At 50.1% G+C, this 16,537-nt stretch overlaps 1 protein-coding gene across 1 annotated transcript in view; it reads right to left on the reverse strand.

Moving 5' to 3' along the window:
- The window catches only part of cntn5 (contactin 5), a 137,289-nt gene that overhangs the window by 38,227 nt on the left and 82,525 nt on the right, over positions 1-16,537 (reverse strand). Inside the window, 4 exon segments of the mRNA XM_060075806.1 lie at positions 3,295-3,442; positions 7,952-8,081; positions 9,709-9,845; positions 14,035-14,226. Of these exon segments, the coding sequence (XP_059931789.1) occupies positions 3,295-3,442; positions 7,952-8,081; positions 9,709-9,845; positions 14,035-14,226 (607 nt within the window).

Raw genomic sequence — 16,537 nt, forward strand, 5'->3', positions numbered from 1 at the left:
CAAGGACGCTGCGGCAGAGAGGACACCTTCCAGGGAGCGCCGGCACACAACACATGCAAATGAGCCCGGGCCAGACGAGTCTAACTCGATAAATATGAGGAGGCCACAGCGGTATAGCCGAATGATGGAACGACGGCGGAGCGAAGGAACAGGGAATGCTAACAACAGGGGGCGACTGAAGTCTTAATGGTTTTATTGTATTGACAAATTCAACCGTTGGTATTGGTGTGGGCAACGTAAAGCAGAAACGAATGGGATTAATACTTTCTGTTGAAAAGACAAAGGCCCCCCGAAACATTCGAGGAAATCCATGTTAATTACGGGCCCTTCGTTAAATCAGCACAGCTGCCAGTGCCAGATAAAGGCGGCGCCGCGTCGATCCCGCGACCTGCTCCTTCCAGATTCTGACGCCGTCTTTGCAAGTGGCGAAAAGCACCGCAGCTCCATGGATAAGGTCGGGAAAATGCATCCAGGATTCGAGACCTGACAATGGACTACCGACCCCCCCCCCCCCCCCCCCCCACCACCGTCGGTCTTAGCCCTGATCAGCCTGGCTAAGACTCCACATACACAAGGTCAGAATGGAGATCACTGGCCTTCTTAAAGACAGTGCAGAGTGCAGACTAGCAAATACATGGGAACCGGCCATGGAAGCAAACAATACAAGCTAACGCAATATTAAGACTTTAACTGAATTCCTTCTTCTATTTTCAGAGCAGAGGAAAAAAGTTCTAGAAGCATTGAAAAAATATAAAGTGAGTTATTCTAAGGACAACACTATGTGTCTGGTGAAAAGTCTGCTGCAGGCAAACTTGTGTTGTGTATCCACATCCAGTAAGTGCTCCATTATGTGATATTGTTGAGGATTACAAAAAGCACTACATTCAATACAAAATGGAAGGGGGAGCCCTTTTAACATTCCTAAAGTGCCCTATTTTACCTAAGAATCAAAGACGCTGCCCCTTAACTACCAAGATATTAAAAAAAGAAAATAGTAACAAAAGAAATGCAAGTTGAACGTAAAATACAAGAACAGTAATCTCGAACAAACATAACCTGTATTGAAAAATGGTCCCGAGGTTTATCTTCTGAGATAAAACTTTATCCAAAGTGAGATGTAACGGTACGATTCGGCAAAATCGTCCCTAGGTCTGATGTGACACCACAGAGAAGAACCAGGGTTTGACGAATGTCTCCCACAGTGTATCCGATACACAGAGATCCAATCTCTGGGCGTTCATCGGCCCCTTTCACCTTAAAGGATCACCCCGTGTCCTCCATCCATCTCTTGCACTATCTCTCCCCCCAGCTGCTGAGAAAACACACAGCAATCTCTGTGTTGGCAGTTTCAAAATAAAATGGGCCTTTGATTTAGCGCACGACAACTTTGCTTTAATAAACTAACTCCAACTATGCACTCCAGTGGCATCAATAAAACAAATTTAAAAACATAGTGTCTCTGATTCTTGAAGCGACTCGCCACTTACGCCCTCCCTCTCCACTGCACTACTGCTTAATCTTTTACAAAGGTGGAATCATGCAGCACTTGAATTTTCAATAGTTCCTCCTCCCATATCGATCGAGCTGCTTTGATCATTCTACGCCTCGCCTGAACGACGCTCGGGATAAAAGCAGCTAAATAAATCACTCAATGTAAAAGCAGATGTAATGTATTTCAACCACATTGTAATGAACCTCGGTGTCCGTCCGTCCGTCCGTCTGCCAGTGAGCGAGCGGACTGCTGTGGCTGCCTGTAGGCGTGTACCAGGGGGGGTGAGAGCTGGGGGACGGAGGGGGGGGGGGGGCTGTGAGGGGAGACTGCGTGATTGGATTACCAGCGTCCTGCCCTTGCGAAGAGAGAGAGAGAGAGCTCCGGAGCCCGGGCTCAGTGAGGCGGGGCTCGGCGGGGCTGCCAAGGTCCAGCCACCTTGGCTCGGCCCGCGGTGCTCGGGAGGCCCGGGTGCTGACGGGTGAACTTGGCTCCTGCGCTCGGCTTGATTGATGTCACGGGGCGAGGCTAGCACCCCAACGGGGGGGTGGGGGGGGGCGCATTGAGTTGTTTCCCGCCCCGCAAAAAACGGATGATGCGTCAAAGTGTACGAGTTGTCACACCCGATGCCGGGGAAGGGACGCTGGATTATTCTCGTGCGGAGGTCCACGTTTGTGACGGCACGGTGGAAACTCTACTTTCCAGACTTTAATGCATGAATAGTAGCGAGGAAGCCTATATATCTTGCATTGCTGGTTTCATTACTGAAACTGGTTCATGTGCGGGCGTAGTTTCATGTCTTTATTCCACTGGGGTAATGAACCTTCTCTCGTCAGTGGGAAGCTGAACAATGTCCCCGAATCTATCCGGCGAAATGAGCCTCAGTTTCCTTGGCGGTCATTGTTCACTCGGTATCGTTTTTGCAGAATGACTTGAGAAGGTTTATTGACAGGCCCTCTGAAATGCATGGCGTTGATTCAGTATCTTGACCTTCATTGTGCTGCATTTTTGCATGAAAAAGAAAATGTTTGATTGGCTGATTGAAGTTGGATTGATTGTTTCACTTGGGTTAAATTGGTAGGATACATTTTCAATGTGACTTCCAAACCCCATACAACACCTGTCAAAATGATAATGGTAATGATAATAGAAGGAAATATCCTAATAGACACCCAATATTTACAGCAATTAATCACAGTTGCTAGTCATCCTTATTGCCAAGATAGACCAATATAGGACCCCAGGTATCGAGAAATAAGCCTGTTTATCAATGTAAGAAAACCATTACCTTTCCTGCTGTGATTTACCAACCATCTATCTTGTCCACATTCCCTACACTGGAGCGGAGTCTATGATTGTCGTTTCACAAACCTTAGCTTAATGATGTAAGCTCTGGTAGCAAACACGCCCACGGGGGGATTCATTCACTTCATATTTATTTACCAATCATGACACTGGAGGCTGGGATCCGCAAGCGTGTGATTGGTTATCAGCAAACACACACGTCTTCCCGGTCCTACAGACGGAATCGTGTCTTTAAAGCTTTAACATCAACGCCATGTTGACTGGTCCCTGTAGAAATATAATTGTGCCGAGTGCCGAATGAGAATCAACTTCTCATTGGTAGCATATCTCCGTGATGAAACAAGAAAACAAGTCCTAACCCCACCTCTTTGGGTCTTTGGTTTTTCCGACCCAGGCTCTGCGCCGTCTCCCCCCCTGAACGTTGTACCAAAACACAGTAGGAATGCTGGATCTGAGGGGGGGGGGGGGAGAGGCAGGGTGTTCAGGGGGGGAGGAGGTACCGGTTGCTCTGCTGAAGCCGCCGGCTGTCCGCTCTCCTCCAGGTGACCCGGGGCTTGGGCGAGGCCCGGGGCTTGCAGGCGAGGGACACGTCCTTACCGAGGGTGGCGATGACCCGCACGGGGTTGGGGATGAAAACAGGCGGCGACGCTGGGAGACAAAAAGCCATAAATCCGCTTTAGTACGCCCTTTAAAACAAACTCTCAAACATTTTTTTAACGACTTCATTTTTATCCTGCCGTTCGGGCACTTGCTCCCTCGTAACCACGTGACCGCATGAATAAGCCAGCGTTCATATTTTATTCACTAATTATGGAAATGTCTTTGTTCTTCCGCGCCAAACACGGCTGTAAACACCGGAGGGGTGGTTAACAGGGTGTATCTGTGACAGCGGTGTCAACAACCTGCTCTCCGCGGCCAGATGTGTTTGGCGCACCTCCATCTGGCGACCGCGCCTACCACCCCGCTCTTCCTCCACGCACGACCCTTGACCTACGAGTGTGCCCTTGAAACTATTCTAACTATAAATTGGTTCACCGCGTCACAATGCGCGTTACATAGCGGAAGCGCATAACCACACAAAATTCACGAACTCAGGCCATGGCTGTGCTCTTATGCCTCTCTGCCGATTTCAAAAACAAACCAGATCAAATCAGCTGTGGCACTTAGAGACCCAGGGCCAATCACCACCAAAGTGCCTCACCAAGAGGGGGGCATTAGCAACCTTTAGAGGCCGCGCCGAACAACACTGTATGAATAAAATGAAAACAGTGGATGTGACAGAGGAGCTAAAAGGTCACGGTGGAGGCTGACGTCGCTGCTGCAGCCCAGGAAGTGCCAGATGTCCTTGAAGGTCGCTAACAGGCCACGCCGGCATTCGCTACTGAGATTTATGTCTCTGCAGGGCTCCTGCTGCATGTTAGTGGTTTGCAGGGAAGGGAAAGCCACTTCAACTGGTTGATCTGGTGGAAAATAATTATTATTAACAAGCGCCACAGGGAGGATAGTGACACGTTTAATGACTCAACCACCATTGGCAGATTAATTGGCTTGCCTGTAATTACATGATCTTTCATAAAAACAAAGGAGGTGTGAACCCAGTGCCTTGTTTTAACGGCATCTTCCTTCCTAAACTATTCGTTTTACCAAATTAAGCAAGAGTGGTTGGTTCTGAATGCTAATGATTACTGAAAGGAATGGTGTTGCCCATGATTAAATTGCTAGCATATGTCGCCTTGTTTGAAATAAAACCACATACATATCCACACACATTTTCTTCTGTGTCTTAAGTAGTCGGCCGTGAAAAACGCCAACCTACCTACATTTCGTTCATCACGTCGGTAACGAAAGTGTGACTTTCCAGAGAAAAAGCCCTCAATAGTGTTTCAGACGAGGCAGTCGTTACGCTAACAAGCGTTCACAAATGCTACGATATACATGTTCAGGATTACTTTTCCGTTGTGTATAACTTCTAATCCGGGCTGACACGGCCGCAGGTTGCGCGGCAATAAAACCCTCTGATACATCCGTTTCGCTGGCAGAATACGCTCTGCGCGGCTCTCTGCATTACAGCTGCTGCAGCCGGGCTGACATGGAGGCCCTCCCTTGGCTCTGAGACCCTGTCACAAGGGGTTATTCAAATCATGACTGACGCTGTGTAGGTGACATTACCCACAATGACAACTGCGTGCGGCTACGGGCTGAAACCCTCCTCCCAGTGACCCGCGTGCCTCTGAGCAAAGCGAGTTCCCCCCCCCCCCCCCCCACCCAGACGCACAAACGTCCCCGCGGTACCGCACAGCCACCAGTGTGTGTTTGTTTGAATCAGAATAGTATGCCCCTGCCTGCAGCGTAGTGACAGAGCGGCCCCCCTTATTGCCTCTCCTGCCTGTCCCCAGACGAGAGGCACCACTTCTGAGGCCAGACCGCAGCCGTAGAGAGGGGTGGGGTGGAGAACGGGGTGGGGAAGGAAGAGGTGGGAGGGTGGGGTGGGAGCACCGGCAGCCCGTCGTAGCTTTGAGTGCTCGCTCGCGTGCGGGGCGGAATTAGCTGTGTAATCTGTGCCGATAGTGTTTGCTGGTGGACATCTCAAAGGGGAGCCAGGTCAGTGGGAAGAAGAGAGGAGGCCTGGGGGTAGGGGGGGGGGGGGGGGAGCCTGCTGTTAGTGGAGCGTTCGTCACAGCGACCAGATATCACCAGCCTGACTGTTGTCCCAGGCGGGGCCGCGGACTCACCCTGCATGTCGCCTTAGATAAACCTCATTAGCATGCTCTGATTCCTCCCTGCCGCCGACCTCCACTGGTGCAAATGCTGCACGCTAAAACTACAGGAAGGCGACGAGGGCTGCCTCCCGTGCAGTCACAGCGCTAATGCCGCGGGAGGGGCTAAGGCTACCTCCTCGCTAACGGCGCTAATGCTACATACTGATGCTACAGGAGGGACAAGGGGGCTCCAGGATGCTCATCAGCATGCTCTTATTCCTCCCTGCTTCCGACCGCCAATGGTGAAACATGCTACATGCTAATGCAACGGTAGGAGACTAGGGCTGCCTCCCATGCACTCACAGAGTTTGTGTTACACGAGGGACTAAGGCTACTACTCCGCTAACAGTGCTTATGCTACATTATAATGCTACAGAAAGGGACTAAGGCAAATTCTCCACTAACGGTGCTAATGCTACCTTCTAATCATACAGGAGGGACTAAGGCTATTTCTTGACTGCTCCGCTAAGTGTGCTAACGCTACATGCTAATGCTACAGGAGGGATGAGGGCTCAAGTATGCCTACAGGTTGACAGTGGACAATGGGGACCGAAGCCAGCAGCTTCCGGCAGGGAGTCGAACCCTCTTCTCACCTCTCAAGGAAGTGTGATAAAAATGCTAAAAAAATATACATGGATTATAAATAAAGAGTCTGTCTCAACCGCTTCTCTCATTGAAGTGAAGTTAAGTCGAGCCTTAGCGATGGTAAACATATTTTATTCATAAAATAAGCTACTATAAGCCTACTAGCATCCACAGTAAATCGAGAAATGTTTGGCGATCAAACTGTTGTGAACTGCGTTTTAACCTCAAGGATTTCCCCACGTAAATTCACAGTTCGTCATTAATTTCGAACCGCCAGAGGACAGTAAGTACTTTCCGGAGTCTGCGGGTGGACAGACGTACTGCTGAGGTGCTACTCACACCTTCTTAACCTGTCAAGGCACAACGTGGACCAACTCTCAGTTGTATCACGTGGAAGTTTGAACGGTGAACGAGGAGTGTCCTTCCTGAGCAAACAGTAAAACCAGACAGCGGTTAAAGCATGGGTGAAATCGGGACTGCGTGAAGCACGATATCAGGGTCCATTAACGCCGTTTAACAGACCCTTTGTTCCGAGGAGGGGAGGATTTGTGCAAAGGGTTCGTTTTCCGTGGTTTTACAAGCATTCAACTAAATTTAAAATTCAAATCACTGTGTTTTTGTAGCTTTAACGTGTTTCCCCGCACCCAAAAAGAGTATTTGACCTTTAAGTGATGTTGTTGGTGACCTTCCAATGCGATGGGGGGGTTGCCGCCGCATGAAAGGCCAGCACAGAGTGACAGGTCATCTGGCCTGGCTGCAGGTGGGGGGGGGGGGGGGGGACACGGGGCCGCTTGTCACGCCACGCGGCCCCGTATCGAAGGTGACAGGGAGAAAATAGTCCGTCAACCATAAGGGCCCCACGATGGGGCCGGCCAGGGCCCGAGTGCATGCTCTTCAGAAGAGCCTCGAGGCTGAACATCGCGTTGGCACCGAACAAGAAAACATGGGACTCGTTGTGCCTTCTTTCGGAACGCAGATGGACTCTTCTACACAGGCACACGCACACGCATACAAAGACGATTTCACCAAACACACATTTGAGCAAGGTCATTTATTGGGGTTGTGGTTCTGTTCCAATTGGTCCAATACGTTTATTATAATCGATGTTCAAAACCAGGACACCGACTCTAAGGTCGTCACGCATAATAACCGTTGTAAGCAAGCCCTTCAGCATTCAGCGTCGGTATTCCTCTTTAAATGACACTTAAAAATACATATATTTTACATATTCTCTGTTTGGAGAATGGTAAACCCGAGGCCGACCGTTATTGTCCTTCTCCAAAGCACTGATAGTAGCCAGCACGTCTCCTCAATCGCAATGCTCTCCTTCCCTTTCCCTCTCCCCTCCGTCAGAAGTGCTCATTCTCTGGGCCCTGCTCCCCCCCCCCCCCCCCGACACATGCCGCCACCGACCCGCCCTGCTCAGCGCCACCGCAAGGGCCCTTCTTTTATTCATGCCCGCCACGGCCGCAGCGGCCTGATGGGAATGTGCGAAGCGCTGATTGGCAATCAGCGAATCTCCGCCGCTGAGCGCGCGCCTCCGCTCGCACTTCAATTCCTCTCTCCTTGCACGTCGGGCGCTGCGCTCCGCCCTTGCTCCTCTGTTCCTTCTCTCCCATCGGGAGACAGAGCGAAGACTTGCAGTACGGAGACAAAGGCTAATTTGTTTGGGAAAACGTTACCCATTGTCTGCCTCCTTCATCCGCGCCGCGTCGCGTCGCACGCTTTTTGGTACGAGCCACAAAGAAACCTTCCCAAAGTAGGGATCTGGCATCGGATAACAACAAAGGAACAACACTGAGGGGATATTTACCTAAAACCCTGAGCTCTGCGTTGGAGTAGACGGTTCCATACTTGTTTTCGGCGACGCAGGTGTACATCCCGGAGTCTGACTGCATCACGTTGCGAATGCTCAGCTCCCCGTTGACCACTTCCACTCGGTCCTGCAAGAATGTTTATCATTACCACCTCAAATGTAGCATTTAGCAAGACCACTCTTATTATGTAGCGTTACCATTAAGCTTGACCATGAATAGCCTTTAGCTTCACCCTACTTGGTGTTAATGGTGGGCTTAATATTTTGTGGAAATAACAAGCAAAAAAGCAGGTAGTGGAACAGGAATATTAAATGTGTACTACTATGATTTGGACTCCGATCGATCAGATGTGGAAATCAAAATCCAAATTGAATCCTGAGTGTTCAAAATGTACCCCCCAACTATAATAACACATTACCATAATAGCATTTGCGGGTCTATTTTCATGAATAAAGTAACGATTGAAATCTTTGAAAGATCCGCGTCCAAGCCGAAGCCAGCCCACGTGTGGACACACATGAAGCAGAAGACATGAATCGCCGGCAGCCATCAGATCCGTGCTTCCAAGCGTTGGCGATAGTAACTCACACAAGTATACACAAGGGAGAAGGGGTGGGGGGGAAAGGGTGGAGTAGAGGGTGGGGCAAAGAGAGAGAGGGGGAGAGTGGAGGAGAGTGGAGGATAGAGTCGGGGGAAGCGGGGAGGGTGAGTCGGAGGGATGGTGGAGCTTAGGGTGGAAGAGAAAGGGGAAGAGTGGGAGCACAGAGTACTGGATGTGGCTATAGTGGGGGAGAGTGGGGGGAGAGAGTGGACGTGGATGGGGGGAGAGAGTGGACGTGGATGGGGGAGAGAGTGGACGTGGATGGGGGAGAGAGTGGACGTGGATGGGGGGAGAGAGTGGACGTGGATGGGGGAGAGAGTGGACGTGGATGGGGGGAGAGAGTGGACGTGGATGGGGGGAGAGAGTGGACGTGGATGGGGGGAGAGAGTGGACGTGGATGGGGGAGAGAGTGGACGTGGATGGGGGAGAGAGTGGACGTGGATGGGGGGAGAGAGTGGACGTGGATGGGGGGAGAGAGTGGACGTGGATGGGGGGAGAGAGTGGACGTGGATGGGGGGAGAGAGTGGACGTGGATGGGGGGGAGAGTGGACGTGGATGGGGGGAGAGAGTGGACGTGGATGGGGGGAGAGAGTGGACGATGTGGAGAGAAGGAGGAGGGGGTCGGTAGGAGAGGAGGGGAGGAAAGACTGGAGGAGAGGTCGGGGAGAGAGAGTGGGGGGAGAGGGTGCATGGAGAGGAGACGGAGTGAGTGGAGCAGAGAGGGGGATGAGAGAGTGGGGGAGAGAGAAGAGAAGGGAGGGTGTGGGGAGAGAGGAGAGAGGGGAGAGAGTGCGGGGGAGGAGAGAGGGGAAAGAGTGGGGGGAGAGAGTTGGGGGAGAGGAGAGAGGGGAGAGAGTTGGGGGAGAGGAGAGAGGGGAGAGAGTGGGGGGAGAGGAGAGAGGGGAGAGAGTGGGGGGAGAGGAGAGTGGAGCAGAGAGGGGAGGAGACGGGAGGAGAGAGTATATGACGGGAGGAAGGGAGGAGAGGAGGGGATGGGAGGAGGGTGGAGCAGAGTGTGGAGTAGGTTGGAGCCGAGGACGGGGTGAGAGTGGAGGAGCATCCGGTATGGCGGATGTGGGCGGGGGAGAGAGTTGGGGGGGGGGGGGGGGGAGGAGAGAGAGCGACGGAGACAGAGAGACGGAGGGTGGGTACCTGGATCATCAGGGGTGATCCATTGAGCAGCCAGTGGTAGGTTGGCCTGGGCCGGCCTGCCGCCTTGCACTCCCAGTGGAGCGTCTCCCCACTGTCCAACTGGGTGTCATTAATCAGCCGACTCCACTGCGGGAGGGCTGGGGTGGGGGGGGGGGGGGGGGGGGGGGGGGGGGGGGGGGGCGGAGAGGGGCAGAGGGGGAGAGAGGAAAGAGAGATATCCTTGAGAATACAGAACGAACACATGAGTCACAGGGACGTGGAAGAATTAGGCGGCCTCAGACCCACAGTCCCGCAGAGACAGAGGCCAGTGCTTTGAGTGGTAGTATGTTGGGGATTCTCCATCTGCGCGCTACAGTTCAGTTATGTTCGTATGGGAGTTAAGGAACCTAGCTCCTAGTGTTGTCTGTACACCAGTTCACTTAAGTTTTGTGTTCCGTCGAGTGCAGCCTCATTAATTGAATAGAGAAATTGTGTTTGGAACGGTTGAGTTATCAATATGCCACGTGTTTGTGTTTGAAGTGTGCTCAGAAATGCTTTCTGTCATGCAGACGCGAACTGTAAGCTTACATGGAAGTTGGTTAATTGCACCCACTCTGCTGCAGTGTAGAGACATTTCCGGTTAAATCCAGATCTACGTTGAAATCGCAAAACCAAAGTACAAAAATAAAGTGTGTGTTCATGGAAGATTTTCGAAGATGGTGGAGAATAACAAGAGACAATTGAGAACATCAAGTGTGTGTGTGTGTGTGTGTGTGTGTGTTACCATGGCGCTGTGTGTGTGTGTGTGTGTGTGTGTGTGTGTGTGTGTGTGTGTGTGTGTGTGTGTGTGTGTGTGTGTGTGTGTGTGTGTGTGTGTGTGTGTGTGTGTGTTACCATGGCACTGGCTATCCCCTAATACATGGGTGATATGAGTAACCTCTATTCCACACCACACTCCACTGTCTTTGCCCGTGGTCATAAACTACCTTGGTTGTTGCGGTGCCTTGCATGCCACCAACCACACACGCACATACAGAAAAACACATGCACACACATCTACACACTCAGACACAAGACACACATAAACATACACACATAACAATGCATGAAAGGACACACTGACCCACACAACCACACAGACACACAACCTCTGCAGATTTTCACAAATGAACAGACTCACAAACACATGACGCATACAAATATATTAACACACACACTAAACCATGCTCACAGGTGCACACACACACACACACACACACACACACACACACACACACACACACACACACACACACACACACACACACACACACACAATATTTTGTGCATGGATGCAAACATGGACACACAAACAAGCACACCCCAAAAACTCATGACACACACATTCATGAACACAGCTGCACACACGCACACACACACACACACACACACACACACACACACACACACACACACACACACACACACACACACACACACACACACACACACACACACACACACCCCCTAACCCCCTGCGTGTGACTCCGGGGCCACTGTGCAGCATGTCCAGGTGTGGGAGATAATTAAGTGGCCCTACCCCCCTGTAGGACAATGTCCCCAGGCCCCTGCTGCCTCGCGTTTCCCATTGCTTCTCCATCACCCCCCCCCGCGTCACACCTAGCCTGACCCGCAGCCCCCCCCCCCCCCCCCCCCCGCTGGATCTCATTTGGCCAGGTCGCCGGGCAGTTTGACCCGCCGTCACGCGGACGAAGGGGGGACCACGCCGACCGTAATGACGGAGCCGCACGGCCCCTAGCCAACGGGGGCTCTGGGGACCCGGAGTGTAGGAGCCCATACGCAGGCAGCATCCGGAGGGCTCGGTAAAGTGGTCGGCATCGGGGTCAGCCCTGAGCCCCGCGGACTGCCTTTCCTATCCGCCTGAGACGCAAACACAACTTTCGCTCTCTGGTTTTCGTGTTCAACTCACACAGAACTTCACATCTGCGCCGAGGCCGTGCTTACTGCTGCCTACGCTTCTGCCTGATATGCATATTCATTTATCGTCTACTTGTGTATTTTGCAGATGATTACACCAGGGCACACACACACACGGACACGTTGGTAACATCCTGTGTATTTTTGCTACAAATAGTTTCAAGTGCCTTATGGGGTTTCTACTTAAACACTGAGCAGAAGGGGTTAGGACGTTGCTGAAGGGCAGTAGTAAAGAAATTAAATATAGATTTGTTTTTCGATACGCGTCGATACTGAATATTTGACACGGTTCAAATACTTATTCTCCCCAGTATCAATGCACCAGTACCAGCAGTCGCTCTCTCTTCTCTCCGACAGCGAGTTGACAGACACACTCAGTGCTACAGTGCACACATAGCCCTCCTCGCACTCACTTAGAGTGCTGTCTCTCTCCAGTAATCACTACCTCATTCTGTTGTTGTACCTCGTCATCGTACCATGGCAGAAATGTTATATTCATCTAGAATTGTATGCCCTCAATGTTGAATGAATTTTCCCCTGTGGTATTGAATTTTTCGATATTTACTTAAAGGTATTGTATCAAAGTTACTATCATGACAACACCAACAGGTAGACATCCCAACTCCCCTCAACTCCCCTCAACTCCCCCCTTACCTCACTCATCACCCCTCACCTTATCTCATCTCACCACATTTCACCTCCCCAGCCCTCACCCAATACTTCAGCATAAGAACATTCATCTCGATAGCTTTCCTTACAGATCATCTGGCATAACATCAGAGCGCTCGCGATCTGAATGGCAATGAGAAGTTCACGGTGCCTGTTTGCTGATTTGACACCGCAGGTGAAAGCCAAACACTCCGCCGTCATTTGCATACTCACACAATGACACCAAAAGGGTGCGTTAGCGAGGCGAGGAGAGAGGCAATTTATACATCAACGTCGGATAAAGTTGGCGCTAGACTTCAGACGCTCAGCGCACCTCACCACGTCCTGTGTCCTGTCTAGACGGAGCCGTGTCCACGCCAGAGCGTGGAGCTTTAACAAGATCTTTCTAAAGGGATATCAAAGCACACCGGGGATCCTCTGCCTGTAAATGCTTCTGTGGGGACACTTACACAAAAATGTGTTACATATATTCCTTATTATACATGTGACTGTAATGCAGTCGAGCATCAGAGAAGGAACGGTCTGGGTCCAGTTTTTTCACTTTTATGTTTGTTTTTAGCGTTATTATTTTTCAAACTGTGATTCAAAACAACCAACACTGATTCCTTTGATGGCTGAGTTCAAACCAAGCTGACAAAAAAGGAAACATCCACAAAAATGGAATAAAAAAGGTCAAAAGAACGAAAACTATCAATTGAATACAACAAACATATAAAACAATGGACATACTTGATGCGCCCCTTTAATCTCAACTATTGCTCAGAACCACCCAGAACAAGGCCTATTCGAATGTTGAAAAAGAGATGTTATCGCAAGGGACTAATTTCCCAAAAAGAAAAAATTGTATAACAAAAAGCTAGTCAACAGTACCATATTTGGTCATTGCAGCTGCCCTGTAATGACCACTCGTGTTCCACCACTGGCAGCTACATACACAGTGCACCCTCACTGCTTGGGTACGTCCGAACAAGCACTCCTTGTTGCCTACTTACAGGGGGGTTGCATAAACAACAGCGTGTTATAGTCCATTGACCCCCCTTCTGCTCATTAGGTTTGGCCTACAGAGGTTGTGCGGTCAAGTGATTCGAAAAGACATGATTCCAAAAGATATGGCAAAACTTCCCAAATCATCACTGTATGAAATTACCGGAGATGACGCGATATCAAGAGTAGGCCAACCAAACGCTATAATGACACTGTGTTCTTGTCTGTGGTTAGCTCATCCAAATTCAAAGGAAAAAAACATTTGAGCTTGCCGATGTTCACTTTGACACATAATCCCTTACACCAACTGTATATACTTCTCATCCAACCTAATGTCCTCAGACTACTACACAATGCTCAGCTAAACGTACACCTCTCAATGCACATGTATAAAAACCTAACACTTCAATGGCACAGATCAGACACTTTTTGAGCTAAAGCACTTAGATTTATACTATTTAAAAAACCATTTATTCCCTATCTGCAATAACCCCCTGACATCTTAGATGCATTGTTTCTTGTCTGTTACTGTTTTTGTCGGTTGTTTTGTGTCATTCTTTGCTGTGTGTTTACTCAGCATGGAGCCGACTGTTAACAATTCACTGCATTGTACACATGTGACAAATAAAATCGGAATCGGAATCTTATGGTGTTAGCTTGATGGTACACGGTGGTGTGGGGGTCACGAGGGCGGTCTCCGTTCACTCCCAGACTTACTGTAGACCTGGAGGTGGCCCTTGAAGGCCGTGCCCCCGCGGGGGTTCTCCGCTTTGCACTCGTAGGTCCCCGAGTCGTCCAGCTGTGCGCTGGGGATCTCCAGGACCGCCTGGGACTTCCGCAGGCGCGCCTTCTTGGGGATGTTGCCGTTGATCTTCCTCCAGGTGATGGTGGGCACGGGGCTGGGCGGAGGGGAGGGGCGGAGGAGGAGAGAGGTGGAGGAGAGAGGCGGAGGAGAAATAGTAGGGTGGGTGGGGAGGGAGAGAGCGATGGAGGGTTTGGGGGGGGTAAGAGGAGAGAGGTGGAGGAGGAGGGAGGCAGGAGAGGGTGGGGGAGAGGAGAGTAGGGTGGGGGGGGGGAGAGAGGTGGAGGAGAGGGGTGGAGGGGAGGGTAGGGGGGGAGAATAGTAGGTTGGGTTGGGGAGGGAGAGAGCAAGGGAGGGTAGAGGGGGGAAGCAGAGGGGAGAGTGGGGAGAGAGGGTGAGGGAGAGGGAGTGTAGGGAGAAAGTGTGGTAGAGTCGACAGGAGGGTGGAGGTAAAAGTGGGAGAGCAGGTGGAGTTGGATGGGGAGAGGCGGGAGGAGAGGGTCTCATGGTTGGGGAGCGAGTGGAGGAGACGTTTCAGGGGGGAGGGGGGGGAGATGAAGGGAATGGGAGGTAGGGGATGGAGGAAAGGGTAGAGGTGAGAAGGTTGGAGAGGGAGTGAAGGGAAGGGGCGGAGGGAGAATAGAGGAAAATCGATGGAGAGGACGGCATGATTACACAGATATGGTCAAAGTAAATGTATACCTTCACACAGTTTGAATTGTAGTCATTCTCTGCTTTGTGTTAGTGTACTGCTGTGCAGTGTGTCTCACACTGTCGGTCGCTTGGAAGTTCACGTATTCGCTCGAAGATGGGAGGAATACTGATGATTACTTGGCGTTAATGCTACTTTTTTTTTTATATTCCCCCGCAATTTTTTCCACAAGTTGAAATGTCTTTAAATACACATTAACATGAATCCAACACACTAGCCGCGTTAACATGGACGCTTTTTATCCGATTTCTAATCGGAATAGATCTATTCCTATCATGCGAATGTACTATATATATGGCATTTACAAAAGTGGTAAGGGTACGTTTGTATGTCTCTCGCGCACAACTAAAAAGAGGGGTGCTGTGCACATCCAAAGGTAATCCACAGGTGCTAGACAATAGTATTGAACATAAGGAAAAAGGAGGCCGCACACCTGACACATCTGGACTGGCTGCGACACTTTTATGTATTTGATTTTAATGGAAGCCCAGCAGAGAGCTTTTCCCTGCCTGCTCCTCCAAATAAGAAGAAGGACAGCACAGCGACGTCAGTTTCTCGTCCGCTCTTTATATCTACCCCCTCCTCCGCCGCAAACAATACGTGTTTGGATGAGAGTGCGCAGCCAAGACTGTTGGGAGAGAGAGAGAGTGCTGTAATGTAAGGGATAATGTACAGAACGCCGGTCATTATTGGGAAAATAAGCGATGAGCAGGGAAATAGTCTGCCAAAGACGTTGACGTCGCTTAGCAACCGCACACGCTGGGGGTTATTAAGTTGCCGGACCACTTGCGGAGTGCTAAGAAAGTCACTGACAAACATAACTATTTTTCGTTTCCACATTTATGTTTTAAAACTGTCCATTTGAATAGCTTTTATGCATGATTGCATGCAATTGACAGACATTGTTGATCTTGGCAGGTATCCGTTTATTATGTTCTGTTTATGAATGGCAGTGCCATGGCCACCCTACTCACTGTACCTTGCACATTGTAGATAAAAACATGAATATATGAACCTGGGTATTATTTGAATATCTTAGCATTGAATGCAAAATAACATTTATACATTTATAAATGTATACATGGCACTATAGGACCAGTTTAATATAAAACACAATTTTATAAATATAAAAGTATGGGGTCCCCTGCTCCAACAGTTTGGGGGTCCTTGGCCTGGAAAACGTTGAGGACCCCTGCTCTAGAACATTCTACCCAGAGAGAGAGTGTTTTAAAATCCAACCGACTCAATTTATCTGACCCAGAGAAGAAGCATATGTGTTTCTGTAACGGTTAATCCTCAATCCTCATGCTCAATACCCAGTAGAAAGCCACTAAAAACGAATGGTAATTCTCTTGCATCAAATCCAGACCTAGAACCAAGTCCAGACCATGTCTGGACCACCAGGTGTGATGTTGATTGACAATCATAAGCCATGTAAAAATACGCCACGATAAGGACATCACAGCAGGGAGTGTCCACCCAGGTGCATGATGGATAGATCAGCCAATCAGTTGGTACGGTCCATTGTGTCGGCCGGTAGATTGATCCATCCCTCCTACATCAGGGTGGACTCTCCCACGGGTGATGACAGAAATGGGCAGATTTTGAAAGGGCCAATCAATAGCCACACTCCGGGGGGTAGAGCAGGGTCCTTAAACACAAAAGGTGCTCCTGATACTTCAACCGAATGAGATCCGGAGGGTTTT

The sequence above is a fragment of the Gadus macrocephalus genome, chromosome 16 (assembly GCF_031168955.1).
Source record: "Gadus macrocephalus chromosome 16, ASM3116895v1".
Taxonomy (NCBI): domain Eukaryota; kingdom Metazoa; phylum Chordata; class Actinopteri; order Gadiformes; family Gadidae; genus Gadus; species Gadus macrocephalus.